At 43.2% G+C, this 24998-nt stretch overlaps 1 protein-coding gene across 1 annotated transcript in view; it reads right to left on the bottom strand.

Annotated features, from left to right (window-relative positions):
- LOC140730289 (inactive phospholipase D5-like) overlaps positions 1 to 24998 on the bottom strand; it is a 168183-nt gene that overhangs the window by 119446 nt on the left and 23739 nt on the right. The window contains exons 2-4 of the mRNA XM_073050499.1: positions 23328 to 23470; positions 8450 to 8633; positions 7024 to 7138 (exon numbers count right to left, since the gene is read on the bottom strand). Of these exons, the coding sequence (XP_072906600.1) occupies positions 7024 to 7138; positions 8450 to 8633; positions 23328 to 23470 (442 nt within the window). The remainder of the gene's footprint in view (positions 1 to 7023; positions 7139 to 8449; positions 8634 to 23327; positions 23471 to 24998) is intronic.

The raw sequence follows: 24998 nt of genomic DNA, 5'->3' as shown, positions 1-24998 counted from the left end.
TAGAAACATCAGAAAGGATCCTGCACACCCTGCTCATGGACTGTTTGTCCCACTCCCATCTGGGATGTGGTTACCTAGCATCCATATCAGGACCACCAGACTCAAAAACAGTTACTTTTCCCAAGCATTAAGATGGACCAACACCTCCACCCACTAACTCCACCACTAATATATTATTTCCCATCAGCCCAGTGTCAATTTATGGGCATACAATCAATCTATTTATACAAGCTATTTTATGTATTTATATCTATTCTGTGTTTTTTATTATTATTGTGTTCTTTACCTCTTGTCCTTTTTTGTGCTGCATCAGATCTGGATGAACTATTTCGTTCTCCTTAGACATGCGTACAGGAAATGACATTAAATAATCTTGAATTTAATTGTTCATTGCTAAATCTGTAAAGCCCTGTACAACTGGAGATGAACTGATTCTGTCAGCTGTAAGGGACGCTCTGAGTACGGTTTTGCAGAAGTGATCAGACCAGATAATTAAAGTGACTGCACTCAGTCACAACACAGTTCAAAAGACGAATAGATGGAAGGTCTGAGACTGTGGAAGACACATTCTGCAACATACTTAGAATCTGCTCTGAAGTTGGATGAGTCAACTTTTCCAGACAACAAATCGTTGCTTCTTGGTTATGTTCATGTCATAAAAGACGAAAGCATGGTTCAAGAGTTGTTACTTGCTAGAGGACTAGAAGCTGATACAAAGGGGGAACCAGTATTTCAGGTTGTTGAGCAATTCTTCCAAAGAGAAAGACATTCGGCTCAACAATATTCTTACTTGTGCAACAGACGGGGCACCATCAATGACAGGACACCACTGTGGGGTTATTACTTTCTTGAGAAAAGCTGTACCTAACACATTTACCGTTTACTGAGTAGTTCACAGATAATATCTTCCCACAATAAACCTAAGTGATCAGTTGTGCAAATCATTAAGTACTGTTATCTCAGCGGTAAATAAAATCAAGTCTTATGCTCTCAATTCTCGACTATTTCGAGAACTTTGTATTGAGAATGATGAATAGTTTGAACACCTGCTGTTGCACCCAGAGGCCAGATAGCTCTCAAAAGGAAACTGCGCAAGATGATTTTATGTGATTTTTTGAAACTCTGATAAAATTCTTTGAAGACTCATTGCTTCATTCAATAATCAAGTCAAGAATGTAAGGCTTCTTTGCTTCATTGCTTCTTTGTCAGAATGGTTCACAAAATTTAATGAAATCAATCTTCAAATTGCAATGAAATGATGTGAACCTTTTCTAAGTCAAATCAATTGTCTCTACATTTCTGTCCAAGTTAACCCTATTTAAAAACAACACTGGCTCTCATGACCTCTTCCAATTTCCAAGTCTCTCTGAGTTGGAAGAGAAAGATGATGATCTTCAAATATACTCCGCCCACCTGTGCGAGCTGCATAAAGACATGCCAGAGAGATTTCAGGTTCACCTCTCGATCCAAATTCCAGATACAATCAGGTAATAAATCCATTCCTAAACACTTGTAATGAGGAATTAACAGGAAGAATGGAGCAAAGAACTGATCTTGCTACAAAACCATTTTGAGATGAAGCCAAGGTTCAAAAAAATCATATCAAGACTTTTGATTGCAGAAAGAAATCTCTGAACACTTTCCTGCACTGTGGAAAAAGGCCAAAATGTTCTTTATTGCCTTTCCAACATCGTATTTAATGGAGCGCAGTTTCAGTGCAGCTGCCCAACTTCTTTCAAAGCCACGAGAAAGACGGCAAATTTACTGAATGTGATCTGAGACTCCTGAGTGAAATTCAGCTCAATGTTGAGAAGCTGATCATCACTACACGAAGCCCATCCATTTCATTGAAAGGTGAAAGAGCAATGAAGTAGTAAGCAGTTGGATTATTAATGCATGACCTAAAATTGTTGATGAACATTGTTTTAACTGTATTAAATAAAGAAATAATTTTTTTGGTAACTTTGTAGATATGAATAAATTTTGCAAATATTTGACACTGCTTTGAATTTGTAGTTACTATTTTCTTTCACTCTACATTGTAAATCAGAACTCTTTATAGTTTTTAGGTAATGGCCAGAAAGGGAAAGGGGGTTGCTGGGGATGTGGTCTGGAAGGGGGCAGTAACCCAAAAAAGTTTGGGAATCACTGCTTTAGATGAAGGGAGAAAGGAAAACATAATAACCTGTCATCCCAGAATAAAATATGACCTTCACTTTCAGAGGAATACAAATAAATCCTTGCCTACTTGGCAATATCTGAGATTATCAATAACGTCATAAGTGCCTGTCTACACAGAAATTGCATCTCAGAGTTATTTCCCTTTAATTCACTGGAATTTGTCCTTTGGTTCTGACAACCTAGCTGGAGATCTACCAGAGGAGATGGCCAAATGGGATTTCAGTACAGCGATATTTGTTCTGTTTTTGTATAAACCACATGCCTCAATAGTAGCATACTCACTGAAAGGCAACATCATGCTCCATCTCAGAATGAGGGGGAAATGAAATTGGGACTAAGGTAGGATTAGTGTAAATAAGATGAGGATAGTTTGCGCAGACTCAGTGGACTGAAGGGCATTAGAACCGGAATTGTCATATATACTGAGGTACAGCAAAACACTTGTCTTGCATTACTGTTCATACAGATCAAATCATTACAACGGTGCACTGAGGCAGAACAGGGTAAAACAATAACAAAATGTAGAATAAAGTGGAGAGAAAGTGCAGTGCAGGTAGACAAAAATGTGTAAGGTCATAACGAGTTAGACAGCGAGGTCAAGAGTCCATCCTTTTGTACTAGGGAACCGGTCATCGGTCTGCTACCATGAGGTATGACTCTTTGATTCAAATGCTAAATCTAGGCTAGCAGTCCAGTGCGGTACACCAGAGTGTTGTGCTGTTGGCAACACACTGTTCAGATGAGATATTGAATCAAGGCACTGTTTATCTTCTTGGACTATCACTCAAAAAGGCAAAAATTATACCACTGACTGAGAAGAATAATTGAGCTGCCTTAATTCAGATTCAGATTCAGTTTATTGTCATTTAGAAACCACAAATGCAATGCAGTTAAAAAATGAGACAACGTTCCTCCAGAATGATATCACAAAAGTATATGACAAAACAGACTACACCAGAAAATCCACATAATGTTTGGCAATCCCCAATCCAGAGTCCAGAGAGGCTGCTGCATATTAATATCACACTACCGTCTTAGCACATTCCCCAGAAAGGAGCTCCAAATCCACCAGACAAACAAGACCAAAAACTAAAGCTACAAGACCTGCACAAAACCACATAGTTACAACATATAGTTACAACAGTGCAAACAATAGCATAATTGATTAAAAAAAAACAGACTATGGGCACAGTAAAAATAGTCCAAAGATGTTAAAGGACTATAAGTTCAAAAGACATCACCACACAGTTTCCACAAGTCCCCAGGGTCCCGACAGACTCGCCATCCCACGCCGGCGGCAGAAGGGAATACCCCCGCTATGGACCCACGGCGCCGCCTGACTCAGCCTCGCAGACGCAGCACACAACGAAAGCTCCATCGAACCCAGCCTCACAGACGCAGCACACACCGAAAGCGACCTGACCACAGCAGACTCTGAGTCCGTCAAACCTCCGAGCCGACAACCATCCCCTCCGGCACAGCTTCTCCGAGCACCATCCTCTGCCGAGCGTATTAAGACAGTCCCGCCAACGACCACTGGCAACGCGACCCCGAGGACTGGGGGACTGTTCTTCCCAGCAGAGTCCCGGACCTCACAGCAGCAGCAGCAACGAAGAAGGTATTCCTGGAGATTTCCCGATGTTCCTCCGTGCTCCCACGTCCGTTTTCAATCGATTATGATTGCGCTCGGCACCACGCTTCACAAATAACAGGTAATTAGCTCCGGAGTGGCCGCTGCAAGCTGCGTTGTGCTGCCATCTTGGAATTCTAATTAATGACTATCGAAGCACTCAGATCTACAGTGATGAAATGCTTTGAGAGGTTGGTCATGACTAGATTCAACTCCTGCCTCAGCAAAGACCTGGACCCATTGCAATTTGCCTATCGCCACAATAGGTCAATGGCAGATGCAATCTCAATGGCTTTAGACCACCTGGACAACACAAAGACCTACGTCAGGATGCTGAACATCGACTATAGCTCAGCATTTAATACCATCATTCCCACAATCCTGATTGAGAAGTTGCAGAAATTAGGCCTCTGTACTTCCCCCTACAATTGGATCCTCGACTTCCTAACCAGAAGACCACAATCTGTGCGGAATGGTGATAATATTTCCTCCTCACTGACGATCAATACTGGTGTACCTCGGGGGGGGGGTGCTTAGCCCACCTGTGTATACTCTGTGACTGTGTGGCTAGGCATAGTTCAAATACCACCTATAAATTTGTTGACGATACAACCATTGTTGGTGGAATCTCAGACAGAGATGAGAGGGCGTACAGGAGCGAGATATGCCAACTAATGGAGTGGTGTCACAGCAACAACCTGGCACTCAATGACAATAAGACGAAAGAGCTGATTATGGACTTCAGGAAGGGTAAGGCAAAGGAACAGATATTAATCCTCATAAAGGGATCAGAAGTGGAGTGAGCAGTTTCAAATTCCTGGGTGTGAAGATCTCTGAGGACCTAACCTGCTCCCAACATATCAATAAAGCTATAAAGAAGGCAAGACAGCAGCTATATTTCATTGGGAGTTTGAAGAGATTTGGTATATCAACAAAAACACTCAAAAACTTCTATAGATGTACTGTGGAGAGCATTCTGACAGGCTGCATCACCATTTGGTATGGGGGGGGGGGGGCTACTGCACAGGACCGAAAGAAGCTGTAGAGGGTTGTAAATTTAGTCAGCTCCATCTTGGGTACTAGCCTACAAAGTATCCAGGACATCTTCAAGGAGTGTTGTCTCAAAAAGGCAGCATCCATTATTAAGGATCCCCAGCACCCAGGGCATACCTTTTTCTCACTGTTACCATCAGGTAGGAGGTACAGAAGCCTGAAGCCACACACTCAGCAATTCAGGAACAGCTTCTTCCCCTCAGCCATCCGATTCCTAAATGGACATTGAACCCTTGGAAAGCACCTCACTTTTTTAATAAATGTTATTTCTGTTTTGCATGATTTTTAATCTATTCAATATACATATACTGTAACTGATTTACTTATTTATTTTTACTTTTTTGTTGTATTGCATTGAACTGCTGCTGCATGACACATGCCAGCGATAATAAACCTGACTCTGATTCTGCGGACTTCTTGTATGAAGAGATGGGCTCTTGACATCGCAATCTACAGAATCTTATATTTGATTGTTTACCTGCTCTGCACTTTCTGTACAGTTTTTGCACTTTAGTCTGCATTGTTATTGTTTTACCTTCTTCTCACTTTATACACTGTGTAATGATTTGATCTGTATGAGCAGCATGCAAGACAAACTTTTCACTGTACCTTGGCACATGTGACATTAATAAACCAATGTCTATGATGTTTATCAGGTGTCCCTTGGCACAATTTTGAAGGCAAGTGCATAAAGATGTTTGTAACTGAGGAGATGGGTAGCTTTCTAATTTTTTTTATTATTTAGAGATACATTTTGAGTTAGCAGGCCCTTCCAGCCCAACAAACTTTAAAGTTCAAAGCTCGAAGTAAAATTTATTATCAGAGTGCATATTTTTCACCATATACAACCTTGAGATTCTTTTTCTGCAGGCATACTTAGCAAATCTGTAGAACAGTAGCTATAAACTAAACATCAGAAACTGTTAACTGTAAAGTAACTATGCAAATGCAGATATAATAAATAGCAATAAATAACGAGCATGAAATAACAATATAACAGAGTCGTTAAATGAGTGTAGTTACCCCTTTTGTTCAAGAGCCTGATGGTTGACGGTTATTAACTCTTCTTGAACGTGGTGGTGTGAGCCCTGGGGCACCTGTACCTTCTACCTGATGCCAGCAGTGAGAAACGAGCATGGCCTGGGTTGTGAGGACCTTTGATGATGGAGGCTGCATTTCCATGGCAACATTCACGTAGATGTGCTCAATGGTTGGGAGGGATTTACCCGTGATGTAACTTTTGTAGGATTTTCCGCTCAAAGGCATTGGTGATGGTTACTCCAATGATTACTGGCTCATGGACCTCTGGTTTCCCTCTCCTGAAGTCTACAATCATTTCCTTGGTCTTACTGACAATGAGTGAGAGGTTGTCATTATGACACCACTCAGCCAAGTTTTCAATCTCCCTTCTATATGCTGATTCATCACCTCCTTTGGTACAGCCCACAACAGTGGTGTCATCAACAAACTTGTACATGGTGCTGGAGCTGAACTTAACCACACAGTTACGGGTGTAAAGCGAGTAGAGCTGGGAGCTAAGTACACATCTCTGAAGTGCTGATGGAGATTGTGGAGAAGATGTTGCTGCCCATAACACTCATGTGACCAATTAACCTACTTATCCGTATACTTTTAGAATGTGGGAGGAAGCTGGAGCACCCGGAGGAATTCCATGAGGGAGAACGTACAAACTCTGCTACATATGTGTGGAGGAAGAACGACAGTTTTACTGAGTCATAATACTGACGGTATGTGCAGAGTAACTTACAGTGTGGGAGCTACGAACCGGGCCTGCCAAGACTAAAACATGTATCCTCGAATGCCCATGCCAAAATGAGAGTGCCTCATGCATGGAGGAGGTCCAATCGATTAACAGTGCAATCAATTAGCTTTGTGCACTTGCCACATTCTCTCAACTGATCTGATATGATACAAACTCCTCACAGACAGCAGCAGAACTGAACCCGGGTCACTGGTGCTGTAACAGTGCAATGCTACGCTACCATACCACCCCGAGCCAATTTGGTCACATTCAGTACTTGGGGAGTTTCTGTTGTTCAGAGATGGAAGATCAACAACCATTGCTAACCGATGCGCCACTAGAGACGCCTCGATCAATAAAGATTGAGCTACGAGACTGAAGATAATTCTCCACTTACCATTGGCTTTCAGATCCTTTATATCCTGGGACTCAGACTGAAATTTATTGACTGGGATTCGCAGGCCAACGTTGCGAGATTTCAGCTGCAGCAGCTTCTCAAATATCTTTTCACCCTGATAAAGAGCAGTTAAAGTCAGAGGAATGGCTTTCCAAATCTTACAAAACACCTCAGTCTCAATCTGGCATGCCTCCTTTGCCCAGGTGCAATTTTTCCTGAATTTATCCCATTTTCGTTATGTTTATATGTATTTCATTATTATGAACCACCTGAGGTTGATCCACCTGGAGCAGACCAGGCAAGTCACATTGTTCACAATGGAAAATGAACGCAGTCTCAGGGAGAATGTACAAATTCCTTACAGACAGCGGCAGGAATCGAACCCAGGGCTCTGCTGTGGTTATAGCTTTATGCTAACTGCTATGTCACCATGATGCATCCAAAGCAACTGTGTGTTAAACTCTATTATTTTACCAATTTGATATTTTTGGTCCATCCATTTCCTCGACCTACTACTTTCTATATTACCTGCATTGAAAAGAGTGCAACAGTTCTGAGAAATAATTATTAGCAGTGGCTGCTTGTAATGGCTTGGCCTTTCACATTTATACCTCCTCTAGACCCAGCACGTGTTTCCATTGTAACACACACAAAATGCTGGAGGAACTCAGCAGCTCAGACAGAATCTTTGGAAAAGAATAAGCAATCGACATTTCATGCCAAGGCCCTTCATCAATACTGGAAAGGAAGGGTGAGGAAACCAAAAGGGTGAGGGGACAAGATGAAGCACAAGCTGGCAGGTGACAGCTGAAGCCTGGTGAGGGGGGAGGTAGGATGAAGTGAGCTGGGAGGTGATTGGTGGAAAAGGTATGGGGCTGAAGGAGGAGGAATCTGATAGGAGAGGAGAGTGGAACATGAGGGAAAGTGGAGGAGGGGGAGCCCCAGAGGGAGGAGATGAGAAGAGAAGGGGTAAGAAAGGGAGCCAGAATGGGGAATACAAATCTGTTTCCAGCCTTGTCTCATTTCTACCCTCCCTCGCACGACACCATTGATCTTTTTGCTAGTGCGGCCCTGTAGAAAGTGAACTAAGACCCACCTGGGTCTTGCCTGCTGCTGCCTTTAATTTCCAGCCTGCAGTTCTTAAAAACGTTCCTGTTTAGGAGAGAAAATTAGATCCCAGAAGATCGGCCAATATTAACTAGGTAGGTTTCTGCAGAGGTCGGAGCCTGCCAGTTTCACTGCTAGGATTCATTTGTCAGAGCTTAATGAGCTTATACGACACCACCTTTCTTCAAAAAAAAGGGTCATGTTTTGACATTGTAGCAAGCATTTTGACATCTGGCAATATTTGTGGATAACAGTGTGCCGATGGTCATAATACTTGCAGAGGACGACGTCTGATAGTGGGATCTGTTGTGTCACTTACCCTGTGGGCAAATGAATGGTTGTGGTCCAGTTTCCCATTCCTCAGAGCCCAATTAGAGGAGACAATGTCAACACTGTGCAGTGCAGTATCCAACAAGTCCATCCATCCCTGGAACAGGGAGGTATGCCTGCTAGAGTTGTCGATGCCATCCAGGCCATCCGGAATGTTCTCCACAAGGTGGACCCTGAAGGAAAACGACAAACTGCTTCAGGACTTCTGCAGATGCGGGACTAAACAAAACTGCTTTCTTTTCTCTCACTCAAAAAATGAAAAAGCATTTCCATAAAGATATTCCTACACAGTATGCACCAAATTTCAACCAGCATGCTTGACTGACATACAAATGAAAACAGAGCAGCACAGTAGCGTAGTGGTTAGCACAACGCTTTACGGTACCAACAACCCGGGTTCAATTCCTGCCACTGCCTGTAAGGGAGCTTCTACAGGCATGTTTCCTCCCACAGTCCACAGACGTGCTGGTTGGGAGGTTAATTGGTCAGTGATTAGGGCAGGGTTAAATTGGAGGATTGCTGGGCAGCACAGCTCGAAGGGCTGGAAATGCCTATTCCACACTGGATGCACACTCAAAAAACATCGAACATCAAATGCAGTGATCGTACATGGCGCAGAACTGTCCCCTTGTAAATAGGCCCTTGAAACATAAAAATAGGCCCTTACAAATAGACCAACTGAAACATAAAAAAAACTGAAGGAAGATGTCTAGAGCTTCAAAAGTAGCACTTAAGTATTGTGTTGTAGGAACTGAGTGACAATATTACTGGAATGTGGGAAGCAAACTGTTGACTCAGTTACTCACCCCTACTGAAACCACTGGGGCGGGTGGGTTCATCTGCTACGTTGTTATCCTGAGAAAGTGGTTTGGGTGGCAGGCAAAAGCCTCCAGGGTCCAGTTACACTCTTCACGAGGTGGTACGAGCAGGGAAACAGCAGTAAGTTTCCCTCTCGGGACAACTCAGTGAGATGTCCACAGAAGCCAGAGGAGAGATGGGAAATAAAGAAAATGGAGGTCCTTCCTCACTGGTCACTGTTTTACCACCCCTCCTTATTCATTTCTGTGGCATCCAATAGATGTACAAAGCTGAGTACAATCTGCAGCCATTTGGTACAACATTGTGGGCTGAAGGGCCTGTACTGTGCTGTAATGTTCTGTGTTCTGCGTAGAATCAGGTTTATTATCACCGTTTATTTGACATGAAATTTGTTATTACTCTCACATGATGTGAAATTTATTGTCCTGCAGCAGCAGTACACTGCAGACATAAAATGACTAGAAATTAAAAAATAAAAAACGAACAAAGAGGAATAATGATGTAGTGTCTACACGTTCATGGACTCCGATGGCAGGGGAAAAGAAGCTGTTCGTGAATGGCTGAGTGCGGGTCTGCAGTTTCCCGTACCTACTCCCTGAAGGTAGTGACAAGAAGAGGGCATGTCCTGGATGGTGAGGGTCATTAGTGATGCCCCATTCTTGAGGCTGAAATACACTCCCATTTGTTTAGCTCCAGAGGCAAGCACAGTTTTACGTTTTATTTAAAACACACTTTTGTTGAATTAGGAGCATGAGGACTTCCTCTATTTCATTTCTTTCAACCCTCTCCACAGGTCAACATTTCATTCCATTGGAAGCACCTCATTTAGTCCTCTCACCGCTGTTGGGATCCTGCTGTGTGCAAAACTCAGACGGCAAGTCAGTGTAGTGGTTAGCACAATGCTTTACAGTACCAGTGACCCAAGTTCAATTCCCACCGCAGCCTGTGAGGAGTTTGTACATTCTCCCCATGACCAAGTGGGTTTCCTTCCACAGTCCAAAGACATACCGGTTAGTAGGTTAATTGGTTAATGTAAATCATCCCATGATTAGTCTAGGGTTAAATCAGGCGTTGCTGGGCGGTGTGGACTGAAGGGCCAGATGGGCCTACTTCATGCTATATCTGAAGAAATAAGTCAATAAATTAGCTACACATTCCCTTCAGTAAAGAGTGACTATGTTCCAAAAAATCATTCCTTGCCTATAACGTGCTTTGGGAATTCCACTGGAAACTAATATACTACCGAAATGGAAGTCTTTCTGTTCTAAGACCTTCTTGACCTACTGTAATCTTATATTGTCCTTTCAATAGCTCCAATTGGACAACGTGTCATGGAGACACAGAAAAGAGCAGGAGTGTGCCATTGAAACCTGCTTCAACATTGGGCGTGACCTTGGCGAATCATCTACATGAGTGCCCTGTTCCCCATTTCTCTTCATATCCCTTGACCCCTTTGGCACTAATCAGTTTTTTTCTTGTAGATACGCAAACTGAACTCATTGATAACAATCCAGGAGAGATCAGGAATAAGATGAGAGCAGGATGTTAAAATATGCCCCCAGTCTCACTCACCCAGAAGGGGTAGGGCTGATCACCACACCGAGACACGGTGACATGGTGGTCAGTGTAACGCTTTACTGTGCCATCGATTTACAATCAGGTTCAATTGCTGCTGCTGCTGTCTGTAAGGAGTTTGTACATCCTCCCCGTGATCACAAAGGCTTTCCCAGCTGCTCCGGCTTCCTCCCACATTCCCAAGACATTAGTGTTAGGGTTGGTAGTTTTTGGGCATGCTGTGTTGGCACAGGAAGAATGGCCATACTTGAGAGCTAACCCTAGCACGTCCACACACTCTGTTGGTCATTGATGCAGACTCACTGCACAATATATTTTGATGTACGTGTGACAAATAAAGCTAATCTTTATGATCAAAAGACTGATGGTTAGAAATCCAGTGGTTGTTTTATTTACCTGTGGGCTGTAGGGATCATTGACAAGACCAGCATTTATTGTCTGTCCCAAACTAAAACTGGTGGAGTCACCTACGTAAACTGCTACAGCCCTTCTGATGGACATGGTCCCAGACTGCCATTGGAGTGGCAGATCCAGATATTAGACCAGGCAAAGACAAAGGACATTCCCAAGTCAGGGTGGGGTGTGACTCGGATAAGGAAAGAATGGGAGCACACCTCCCATTTGTTAACTATCTCCAAGGATCACAGGACGGGACTTGGGCCAATAATTAAAGGTCGGGAAATGATTTTGTGCGCTGCTGTTAATGTCAGCTTGAATAAACAGAATCGGAATCAAGTTTAATAGCACTGGCATACGTCATGAAATTTGTTGTTCTGTGGAAACAGTACACTACAATACATAAATAATAAAATCTATAAATTACAATAAGGATACATGAAAAAGAAAATTAAATTAAGTAAGTAGTGCAAAAAGAGAGGAAAAAATAGTGAGAGAGTGTTCATGGGTTCAGCATCCGTTCAGAAATCTGATGGCAGAGGGGAAGAAGCTGTTCCTGAAGTATTGAGTGAGTGTCTTCAGGCTCCTGTACCCCCACCCTGATGGTTGCAGTGAGAAGAGGGCATGTTCTGGGTGATAGGAGTGCTTAATGATGAATGCTGCCTTTTTGAGGCATCGGTGTTTGAAGATGTCCTGGCTGATAGGGAGTCTAGTGCCAACCTTGGAGCAGGCAGAGTTTACAACTTTCTGCAGCTTTTTCTGGTCCTGTGGTCTCCATACCAAAGGGTGATGCAACCAGTTAGAACACTCTCCACGGCACATCTGTAGAAATACACGAATGTCTTTGGTGACATACTAATTCTCCTCCAACTCCTAATGAAATATAGCCACTGTCCTGCTTTCTTTGTCATTGCATCAATATGTTCGGTCTAGCATAGATCCTCAGAGATGTTGACACCCAGGAACTTGAAATTGCTCACTCTTTCCAGCTTCTGACCCCTCACTAAGGGCTGGTGTGTGTTCCCTCGACTTCCCAGTCCTGAAGTCCAAAACCAATTTGTCTCATTTATATGTAATGCCACTGTAAATATAATCTGACAGGCTCTACAGTTAGATTCATTGGCGCTGCTCACTCAGCAGTGAGATTTACTTAATAAGGAATCATTTTGCAAAGTGAAGTCATTCTCTGGAGCCATCAGTCTGAGGAAACAACCTCAATTTTCCACTCTAATTCAAATGAAGGCCATGCTGTGGTGGGATGGGAGGGACCAGACAGCACTGCGAGTCCACACAAATTATTCCTGGCGGGAGCATGGGAGGAGGGAGAGCGCTTTGGTCCTTGTGCAGAAGAGAAGCTGGGCCCCAGGAGTGTGAGGGTGGGACGGCGTGAGGTGACAAACTGCTTGCCACTTAAAAGACTAAGCAGGTCTAGAAGCAAGTCGGTGGCAGAGGGGTGTAAGCCTGCAGAGGACAGCAGGAAAGCAAGCATGTCGCCACACGATTACTGCTACCAGCAGAATCGGAATTAAAACTCGTGCCAGCCTGAATTTACTGCTCTCAGTGGAACCCAAATCACAGGATCAGGAGCAAGTCAGTAGGCCCCTTCAAGCCTGCCCTGCCAGTCAATATCAGCATAGCTGATCAGTAAGACCAAGGAATTGATTGGAAACCTCAGGAAGGGGTAATTAGGAGAACACACACTAGTTCTCATCGAGGGGTCGGCAGTGGAAAAGGTGATCAGTTTCAAGTTCCTGGGTGTCAACATCTCTGAAAATCTACTAGGAACCCTAAATATTGATGTCATTATGAAGAAAATAAGCCAGTGGCTATATTTCATTAGGAGTTTGAAGAGATTTGGTATGTCACCAAAGTCTCTAGCAGATTTCTACAGATGTACTGTGGGGAGAATTGTGATTGGCTGCATCACTGTCTGGTACGGAGGTGCCAATGCGCTGGATCAGAAAGAGCTCCAGAGGGTTGTAGACTCAGCCAGCACCATAATGGGTGCTAGCAGCTCCCACCATCGAGGTCATCTTCAAAAGGCGATGCCTCAAGAAGATGACATCCATCATCATTACTTCAGACATCAGGGAGGAGCCACAAGACCCACACTCAGCATTTCATGACCAGCTTCTTCCTCTCTGCTATCAGACTTCAGAATGGTCCATTAACTCATGAACACCACCTTACTATTTTGTTTTCTTTGCACTATTTATTTATTGTTTATGATAAACCCAGTTCAGATCTGCCCAAATTCTCTGCTCCTCATCCGTGTCAGATCTCCTTTGTCCCCAATCCCACCGTCTTTCAAAAATGCACCTATGTCTACTTTAAATATCACTAATGATCTCACTTCCTCAACTCCCTGGGGTAAAGAACTCCAGAGATTCACCATCCTCTGTGAGAAGAGATTTCTACAGCCACCCCCTTGGGCAATACTCTCCCCTAGAGTAAACAGCTCAAAGTCTACCCTGTCAAGCCCCCTGTGGATCTTTCTTCTAAACTCCAAAGGATACAGACCAAAGCTGTTTAGCCCCCCCCCCCACCCCGCCTTGACAAGACATCCTAAGAATTAGCTTGGTGAACCTTTAGACCGCCTCTAATGCTACTCTATCCTTTTTTTGTGGTTTCATCAATAACCTGTGAATTGTAATAAAACTTCCCTATTTCTGAATTCCAATCCATTTGTAATAAAGGCTAATATGCTATCTGCCTTCTTAACTACTTGCTAACTTTTTAGTGATTTGTGCAAAAGACCATTTAGAACCCTTTGTATCTCATGATTAACATGAGGTTGTTTCAGCCTTTTTCGCCATTTGTGCATTTCAACAAATGGAACACTACAGCTTTTGTAGGTACTATATATTCCAGAAGTTAATGTCCTCCCTCATACACCAGTAACCACAATGGATCCAAAGTGATTCTTCACCCCTTCACCCTCTCCCGGTTTCACCTATCACCTTGCACTTCTTCCTCCCCTTCCCCCCCCCCCCCCACCCATCTTCTTACTCTGTCATCTCCTCTTCCCTTCCAGTCCTGTTGAACGGTCTTGGCCAAACGTTGACTATTTACTCCTTTCCACGAGTTCCTCCAGCATTTTGTGCATGTTGCATCAGAAGGAAGATGCTGGTAAGACCGTTTATAAGGTACGAAGCACAAGAAAACCTGCTCCAAAGTGCTGGCACTCTCCAGGATAGTATGTTACCAAATGGTGCCAGGGTCAAGGATGTCTCCAAGCAGTGACAGAACATTCTCAAGGGGAGGGTGGCGTCCTGTGGGGGCGTGCCTAATTCTGATTGTCAAAAGTGGGCACTTCCATTGTGATTGGTTACTTTAGAAGCTTTCCCATTGGATAGATGCCTAGTATTCCGTTTCAAACATCCTGGGTATATAAAATAACACGTGGAAGGGGCTCACACTCTTCTTCCTTTGTTTAAGGCAAGAATGCACGTGATGATTGAGAAGGTATTCTCTTTGCGAACTTTTAACCAAGTACGTTTGTTGAATGGATGACTGTTTGTGAGTAGTCAGCTTTGTCGTGTCTGTAACTTGGGGGACATGAATAGTCGGTCGGATTTTTACTGTTTGTAAATAAATGATTAATATACCTATAGTGGTTTCTGTATCACTTGCCAGACCCACAAACCTGATTGAACATTACAGCTGGTCACCCAGAGACTGTTGGACATATCAGGACCGTTGACGTGGGTAGAAAAAAGTTATAACGCCCAGCAGAGTCAATACAGAGAGTTAGACAGAAGGTTAATAAACTCAACTTCAAGAACAGTAATCTCAAGATTACTCCTGCAGCCATGCATGTGAGGGTAGGAATAGAGGACATGGCAGATGACCGCATGGCTGAGGAGCTGGTGCAGGAGGGAGGAATTCTGATTCTTGAAGCAGTCAGCTCTCAGAGGCAGACTGAACTTTCTCATCTGCCGCATTAGTCCCAGTGGTGTTCTGCAGGGATCCATGCTGGGTCCACCATTGTCTGTGATACACATTGACAATTTGGATGAGAATGTCTGTGGCACGATTAGCAAATTTGCAGAATTCACCAAAATCGGTGGTGTGGTAGACTGCGAAGGCGGCTGTCTCAGGTTACAGTGGCATTTAGATCAACAGCTTATATTGCAGCAGGAAAGTGAGCTAAGAAATAGCAGATGGAATTTAACACAGCCTAGTGTGAAGTGATGCAGTTTAGTAAATTAAACCAGGGCAGAATACACATAATGAATGACAGAGGCTGAAGGAGCGTTGCAGAGCAGAGTGACACACGGGTATGAGTACCCAGTTCTCTCGGAGAGCTTGAGTTATAAGACGACTTTGGATAGGCTACAACTGTTTTCACTGGAACGAAGGAGACTAAGAGGTAACCTGATAGCAGTTAAAAAAATTATGAGGACCTAGATAAAATGGATTGCATAGTTTCTTTCTCTGGATAGAGGAGTCTAAACTGGAGGGCATAGGTTTAAGACGAGAGGGGAAAATTTTAAAGGGGATCTCAGGGCAAGTTTTCCATACATAGAGTGACAAGTTTATAGAATGAGCTCCAAAAGAAGTGGTAGGGGGTTGTTAAAATTACAAATGATAGGAAAAATTGAGAGGGATATTAGCCAAACACTAGCAACTAAGACTAGCTCAAGAAGGCACCTTGGTTGGCATGGATAAGCTGGGCCGAAGAACCTGTCCCTAGGCTGTACAATTCTGCGACTTTATGAATCTATGTGTAGCTGACCAAACTTCTGCTTCTTGGTAACCCAGCTTGGTAACACAATGTTATATCTTTCACTGGAAACCACATATATTCACACTCCAGCATACACTTTGCCTCGTACAAGCGGAAATCTTTGTAGTATCTGAAATGGGATCAAATATGTGCCCGAGCTATGGCTGTTCCAGTGAACTACTCTGGTGAGAAAAATTATCCAGTGGGAAATTTTTCCCCTGCAATCCACAGGCAGCTGGGTTATCCTCATCCATGGACATAACTCAAGACTAGGTGATGGAAAAAGGATTAGCAAACAGAACCCAAGGCACAGACTCAGCAGGTCAGGCAGCATCGATGGAGAGGTATAAAGAGTGAATGTTTTGGATGGAAATGTAAGGAGTCCTGATGAAAGGTTTTGGCTCAAATTGTTGGCTCTATTCCTCTCCAAAGATGCTGCCTGACCTGCTGAGTTCCTCCAGTATTTTGTGTGTGTTACTCTAGATTCCAGTGTAGCATCTATGCCCCCAATTTACAAAATGGCTTCTTTGTATTGTTATAATTAACAATACAGAGAAACCATTTTGTTAGCCTGAACAGTTAACATCACAGTTAATGGTACTGAGAGCCCTACATCAGCATCTGCAGAATCTCTTGTGTTTACGATGAGGCATACACACCTTTAAGGTTTAGGCTGTGAGTACAGGCATCAATTATTGAAAGGGTTTCTCTGGCTTCATGAAAGCTACCAGAAATTGCGTTAACACGTACAGTGGTTACAATAGCTCTTGGGGAATAGTGAATGTTCTGGAGACACGCAATGAGCTCAGAACAGAGTCGGCAAGTTCGAGAAGCAGTTTTCCATTAGCATGGAACCTTTAGTGCCAACGTTGCACACCCAGTCTTTAACTTTTAGAATAAACCCTAAGATGTAGGGGCAGAACTGCTCCACCGTTCCATCATGGCTGATTCATTATCACTCTCAACCCCATTCTCCTGCTTTCTCCCCAAAGCCTTTGCCACTCTTGCCAATTAAGAACTTAACAACTTCTGCTTTAAATATGTATACCCAATGACTTGGCCTCCACAGCCATCTGTGACAATGAATTCCACAGATTCACCACCCTCTGGCTAAAGAAATACCTCGACATCTCTATTTTAAATAGATGCGCTTGTTTTTTGAGGCTGTGCCCTCTGGTCCCAGACTCTCACACTATAGGAAACATCCTCTCCACATCCACTCTATCCAAGCCTTTCAATATACAATCGGTTTCAATGAGTTCCCCCCTTATTCTTGTAAATTCCAATGAAAGTAAATCATTTACTGCCTGATACACCAGTAACATGTTTCAATCTACCTAGTGTGAAATTTACTGAGTAGATGAGTTAAAGGATGGACATAATTCAACTGATTTTTAATAGAATTGATAATTGGAAATAACGTTTAGTGAGGTGTCAAGCAGATTTTGCACATTTTCCCCAATAACCTGTAGCCAAAGTAACCAAACTAATTCTTAGCTATGTGACAGAAACTGATTATTTCCATCTTTATCACTCTTCTAATGAGATATAAATTCTCTTAGTTTCTTTGAAACCTCCTATTTGACCTCTGGTTGGATATCCCTATGTGTAATTATTTTATCATCAATCCATCATCAGTAAGCGCTGGATGATTTTCTGAATGAAGTATATAGAGAACAAATGGCTGTCCACGGGCACCATACAGCAATGAATTTTATTATTAATTTTCATGATCTGAGCATTGCTGGCAATGTTAGGATTTATTGCTGTTGAAAAGGTGGTGGTGAAAAATATTCTATCATACTGCTGGTAACTTATGAAGACGATACAATATCACAGGAGGCTTGAGAGAACTGATGGGGGTGTTAATTTGTCACAGTGGATGAAGAACTACCAACTTTCTGAATCGATCAAGTATTTTCTTTCCTCGGACCACGTACAATGTAAACCATTATCAACCCTATTCTCAAATGCATTGACTTCATTTTTTTTTAAAAAAGGACCTAGATGTTGCTGGCAATCCCCAGCATTTATTCCTCTTCTCTAATTGGTGGCAGATTGGAGATACATCTCTACCAAAAGAGGTGCAAGGCCTTCCTTCCCTCTGTTAGCCTGCAGGTCACCCTTGGGCAAGGTGTAGCACCTACTTAGCTCCCTGATCAGGGTCAAGTGAAGCCACGGGAGCAGGCGGTGGGTGGTCATATGAGCAGCAGGTGCATATCACAAGTCCTGGTTGAGTGACCACTGACACTAGGCAGAGAATCTCTGAAAAGTACTGATGATGACTGGGGTCACCCATCTTGTAAAGACACTGCCCAGAAGGCGGCAATGGCAAGCCACTTCTGTAGAAAAATTTGCCAAGATCATGGTCATGGAAAGACCATGATCATCCTCACCATACCGAAATCTAACTGCCCTTGACAAGGCAGAGGGGGGCTTGGACTTGGGACTCATGCTGTTCTTCCGGTGAAGGTATTCCCACAATGTTGTTCGGGACAGAGTTCAAGGATTTACACCCAATGACAATGAGGAAAACATCAACAAATTTCCCAGACACAGTGGTGTGCGGTCTGAGGCGGAACCTAAAAGATAAGATTAGCTTTATTTGTAACATGTACATCAAATCAAACATGAAGTACACTGGTTGTATCGAATCAAATCAGCGAGGACTGTGCTGGCACCAACATAGCACACTAACCCTGACCGTACGTCTTTGGAATATAAGAGGGAACTGGAGCACCCGAAGGAAATGTACACAGTCACGGGGAGAACGTACAAACATCTTACATGCAGCAATGTGAATTGAACCCCATTGGTGATAGCTGGTGCTGTAAAGCGACATCTAACTGCTATGCTACCATCCTGCCTACAGGGGCAGTGTACTTGTAATCCTTGTCCCTTGGTGCTAAAGCTCATGGGCTTTTGAAAAGTGTAATTGCCATAGCCCGGGCAATTAACTGCAGTGTGTTTTGTAAACAGTACATTCTGTTATCACTGCACAGCGGAATAGATGATTAGACTGATTAACAGGGTGTGAATCAAAGCGACCTGTTTTTTTCCCAGAATGTGCTGAGCTTCCCAAGAGTTGTTCATACTGCATTGATTCAGAGCAGCACAGAATATTCCATCGTGCTTCTGATTTTTTACTTGTAGAAGATGTGATGACTTTGCAGTGTTAGGAGATGAGCCACTTATCTCAGGATAGCCACTCCCCGACCTGTTCTTCCAGCCCCAATATTTATACAACTGGTCCGAATGAGTTTCTAATCAATTGTGATTATTTATTTATTTACAGATACAGCGTGGAACAGACCTTTCATGGTGGAAGACTCAGCAATTAAACACCGTTGGATGTCAAAGGTAGATGGCTAAATCCTTGTGATGCAGGTCGACGTTGCTTGACATTTCTGAGAGGGGAATGTCACCTGACACTGACCAGACCATGCCTGAAGTTTGCTTAAGTCATGTTGCATGCATTTGTGAGGAGTCGCAAATAGGATTTAATGTTGTGTAATCATCAATGAACATCCCCACTCACGATGGACAATAAGGTCTTTAAAAAAAGTAGCTAGAAGTGGCCGTGCCAAGTGCCCTGAGGAACTCTTGGAGCAAAGTTCTGGAGCTGCAGTGATAAAAACTCCAACAACTAGAACAACTTTGGGCAAGGTATTATTCCAACCTTGACCTTTAGTTCAGAACTTCTTGCTGCTACACTCTCTCAAAGGTTCATGTGGCAGTCACATCCACCTCCCCTCCGGAATCCAGCTCTTTAGTCTGTAGTAACACACACAAAATGTTGTAGGAACTCGGCAGGCTAGGCTGAGCTCCAGAAAAGGGTGAACAGTTGACGCTTCGGGCCCAAGTCCCTTCATGAGGACAGGCGATGAAGGGCGTCGGCCCATAACGTCGACTGTTCACTCTTTTCTGGAGCTCAGCCTGGCCTGCTGAGCTCCTCCGGCATCATCTGCAGATTTTCTTCTTTCTTTAGTCTGTAGTTGGACCTAGGCTGGGATGGGTTCTAAAGCAGAGTGGACCTGATGTAACCCAAAATGGCTATCAGCAGGTTATTGGTGAGAAAACGCTGCTTGATAGATAACGCTGTCAATAATGTTCTCCTTTACTCTTGTGTACTGGAAATGGCCTTAACAACCTTGAATTTTGAAATGTAGCATCTTCTCCAAACTATCCATCATTTGCCTCTTTCTTGTAGATATTGTTTTCTTTGCTGCATTATCTCTAAAGCAATCCTCCAGAGGCCCATTAAAAGAGATGTAACTTTAAATTAATTATCACAATTGATTTTAAGATAGACTAATAACATTTCCCGTTAAGTGTTGGGTTGCCAACTCAGATATTATTTACAAAGCTTTTCAGATCTCATGGGCAACAATGCTTGGATCTTGTCACCTGATAGAAACTAACCTTGTAGTCGTAAAATATTTAATGTTAGAATATTTCATGACTTTGGAAGGAACTGACAAGATCATACAGGAACTTCCTTTCCCCACTGGCAGCTGCTTAGAATGCACAGACAACACCTCAAACTCTCAAACAGAAAACACTGGAAATAGTCAGCAAGTCAGGGAGCATTTGATGGGAGAGGCCTCAAATTCAATTCCAACCCTTTCAGCAATTAAGAAATACTCCCCCCCCCCCCCCCACCGCCCCACAGTGGATAATACAGCAGAACTTCCTCCTACAAATAGCAGTACAGTGGATTTTGGTTAATTGGGCCATCAGTTAGCCAGGGCAGCCACTTATTTGGGATAGTTCTTAAAGAACAAAAACTAATCAAGAAAATAGGCAAGATTCCCTTGGTTTGTTTGAGACACTATGCTGCTACATGGGCCAAGAAATTGTGCCAAACAGTTTCTAACTAGCGTCAGTCGCATATGCTTGTGTGGCCATTAGACACTACACTGTGTTTAGAGAAAACAATTTTTAAATAACATCAGTTGCATGTAATCTGTGTTTGTGTCTTCCATCCTTATCACAGATAATTGGTAAGAAATAAGCAGTAAGATAATACAGAACTGTTTAGCTCACTGCGGTTTTAAGCTTAGAGATGCCAAAGATGACTAGGAGTGAAAATGAAATGTTTTCACTACTCCAACAAATTAGAAACTGAAAAGAATTTGAAGGTATAGATGATCCTCGTGAACATTCCACGAAAGTGAAGATTTGGAGGGTGCAATCATCGTATAAAGGCAGTCCATTATCTGCACTAGGTGTCTGTGCTGATTTTATTCATTGACAGTCAAAAGAAATCGATGTGGATGAATTCCTCCGTCAATAAGTATTAAGTTTAATTGTCATTCAACCATACACGAACACAGTCAAATGAAACAGTGTTACTCCAGAGCCGAGCACTGTGCGCCGTTCATGCACAGCACGAAGCACATACAGCAAGAAACATACAAAAATAAAAACACAACCCAAGTCCCTGAGTCCATGAATGTTGTTGTCAGCTAGAGCAAGCCGGCAGCAGACTGCAGAGCGCTGCAATCCAGCTTGTCTTCCACTGAGTGAATACTGGAGGGCAGTACTAACACCAGTATGGATGCCATGCTGCACCACCTCCGGGCACCGACTCCAGAACCTCTTTCCTGGGCGCCTGCAAGCACCTCGGCATCAGACCCTGTCTGTACTACAGCTCCCCGGCCGTCAGGCCCACCAATAAACCAGTGAACCGGCCTTGCTGCTTTCCACGTTACCAACGTCCAAAAGGGTTTTTTGCAATCACAAGAAAAATGACTAAGATTTGCTGATAGACTACACACTGCCCTCACTCTGATGCCTTTCTGTATCAGGCAGCAACAAGCGACTCGCTGATCGATACACCTGCACCGCCTGAAACTCTTAATGTCCAGCGCTCTCTTGTGATCATAAAAAAGACAAAAACACCTTAGAGGCCGCTGCTTCTGAGCAAGCCGCCATCTTACTGAAAACTCTCGAAGGAACTAATACACAGTTTCCTGGTACTGCAGTAGTATTGGCAGTGTTCTAAATTGTCCTCCATTTCATTTACATTCATAATTTGGTACTTAGTTTGTTTTTTAAATAGCTTTTTAACTAATTCCACGAAACTTCAGCTAATTGGACCAAAATGTACTGGTCCCGATGTGTCCCAATTAACCACAATCCACTGTACTTGATAAACTGATGAAGTTTTAAATCAGAGATTAGCAGATTTACTGCCAAAGGCAGCATAAAGAGATATTATGCCACATGAGCAGTTGTTAAAATGCAGGTGGGACCGAGACATTGTCACTGGATGGCAATATAATCTCGAGGGGCTGAATAGCCTTATGCTAGTCCCATGTCCTATAATTCTAGTCTTACCTGTGTTATTGTAGGATACCACATTCCTCAGCAATGGAAGAAAATGAAGTCAGTTGGTTGATTTGAAGAGAAGGGAACAACAGTGCCTTCTCAAACTAAACTTGAAGCATCAACACAGATTCTATCTGAACGGACTGACCCTGAAGTGTCTCCTGCCCTCAGATGTACAGTAAGTCTATTGCATCTAACCTTGTTTCCAGTGATTTTTGCTTTTTGATTCCCCCCCACCAACTACTGAGAACAGCTTACTACTATCTACCATGTCCATCATCATAAGCCTTCCTGTTATTCTCCTCCCAACACTTAAGCAATTGTGTCTAAAGTGTTTGGACTGAACGGAAATTTGAATTTAAAAGAGGCTTTGTACAAATGTCAACAAAAACCGAGCTTAACAGATCAATAGGATATAAAGAGATTAGCACATAGGAAGGAAACATTTCAACTCTGAAATATGACGTGCCAGCTGGTCAAACAGTTGACAAGGGGCTAATGCAATTTGAACCTGCCTCAGTGGAAAGAGGAATAGAACAAGGAATTCTGTGTGTTTGCTCTGATAAATACCACCATAAACAATGTGGTGCTATGACCAATACATTCCCTGGTGAGTTAACATGACATGCAGCTAGAAGAATGTCTAATAGTCAACTCTGACCCATACTCAGTGAGCTAACCTTAGTGGGAGCAATATCAGTTGGACTACCAACAATCTTAAAATGGAATGAGTCTCAAATGGCTCGGAGAATGTGAGGTAAGCAGGTGGCCCGATAATGACCCAAGACCCCTGTGACACTGTGGAGGGCTGAGTGGAACTTGAGATCTTAAGGGTTTAGCATAATCGTACGAATTTAGCACACAAAGTGTGCCACTTGGATGACGCAGATTCAGGATGCATTGAGCACAATCTGATGTCATGGCGGCTTTGCAAACCCGTTTGTTCAGTTAAAAAAAGGTGAACCAAGACAATGTAAATGAGGGTCAATGTATCCACTCCCCTGTTGCCTCTTACCGGCAGTTCCTATTGCAGTTGTCCTCTGTAATGAATTCTGTGTCGCTGCTGCTACCTGGAATATCCACTGCTGAAAATATCAGCGCAACAGAGATGGCAAAGCAGCACACGAGAGCAAACCCTACGATGCACTTCTGCTGTGACTAAAGTGGAGCAAACAAAACAGAGACAAATGAATATATCTTTTCATAATAGCTTCTAACATTTTCTTCAAAACAGATGTTATGCCACCAGGTCTGCAGTCCCCATCCCATATTGCTGTATCACTGGCCAACGCTGACACCCCTACCTGTTCCCCACCCAATCAGAGACATTCATTATCACCTAGCCTGCAAAGTGACAGCCAAGTCTTAGCTTTCAGCAGAAGGCAATGCTCAGAGTGGGAAAATGGCAGGATATCAAAGCCTTTTAATAAACATCCTGAAATGGAAGCACTGATGCTCACTGAGAGAGCCAGGAGTCCATGAAACTGTTACCAGTATGCCACAGGCTCCAGGAAAGAAGGGTGGAAAACCACCCACAATACATGTATGGATCCATTCTTATGCCTACATGCAACAGAGTTCAAAGCAAATTTATCAAAGTACATATATGTCACCACATGCAATCCTGAAATTCATTTTCTTGTGGGCATACTCAATAAATCCATAATAATAACCATAGTAGTGTTCAACCGTTGTGCAAAAGACAACAAACTGCACAAGTACAAGAAGAAAGGAATAATAATGATAAACAAATAAACAATAAATAGTGAGCATGAGAGATGAAGACTCTTTGAAATTCAGTCCATAGGCTGGGGGAACACTTCAATGGTGGGGCGAGTGAAGCTATCCCCTCTGGTTCAAGAGCCTGATGGTTGAGGAGTAGTAACTGTTCCTGAACTGGTGGTGTGGCTCCTGAGGCTCCTGTACCTTCTTCCCGATGGCAGCAGTAAAAAGAGACCATGACCTGGGTGGTAGCAACCCGATGATGGATGCTTTCCTGTGACAATGCTCCATGTAGATGTGCTCAGTGGTGGGGAGGGCTTTATCCATGATGGATTGGGCCATTGGGAACAGAAGGGCATAAATACAGGCCCTTTAGTCTAACGAGTGCATGTCACCCACAGCGGGCACTGAGCTGGTGCCAATGTCTGCATTGATCCATAGAACTCCAGGCCCCACCCCTCCATGTGCCCACCCAAATGTTTCTTTAATGACACCATTGTACCTGCCTCAAACACTTCCTCTGGCAGCTCGGTCCAAATATTCCCATACAGGGGAGTGGTGAAAGTTAAGCATTTCTGCAAGGTCACCTCTCATTCTCCTAGATTCCAAGGAATAAAGGTCTATCTTGGCCAACCTCTCATTATAACTTAGATCCTCTAGATCTGGCAACAGCCTTGTAAATTTTGTCTACACTCTTTCCAGTTTACCCACATCTTTCCTCTAACAGGCATACTGGTATCTGATTGAAACATATAAGGTTATTAAGGGATTGGACACGCTGAAGGCAGGAAGCATGTTCCCGCTGATGGGTGAGTCCAGAACTAGAGGCCACAGTTTAAGACTAAGGGGTAGGCCATTTAGAACAGAAATGCGGAAAAACTTTTTCACCCAGAGTGTGGTGGATATGTGGAATGCTCTGCCCCAGAAGGCAGTGGAGGCCAAGTCTCTGGATGCATTCAAGAGA

Source organism: Hemitrygon akajei, chromosome 7 (genome assembly GCF_048418815.1).
Source record: "Hemitrygon akajei chromosome 7, sHemAka1.3, whole genome shotgun sequence".
Classification (NCBI taxonomy): domain Eukaryota; kingdom Metazoa; phylum Chordata; class Chondrichthyes; order Myliobatiformes; family Dasyatidae; genus Hemitrygon; species Hemitrygon akajei.
Note: the sequence above shows the minus strand (reverse complement) of the source record. Positions and strands in the feature narration are given on the sequence as shown.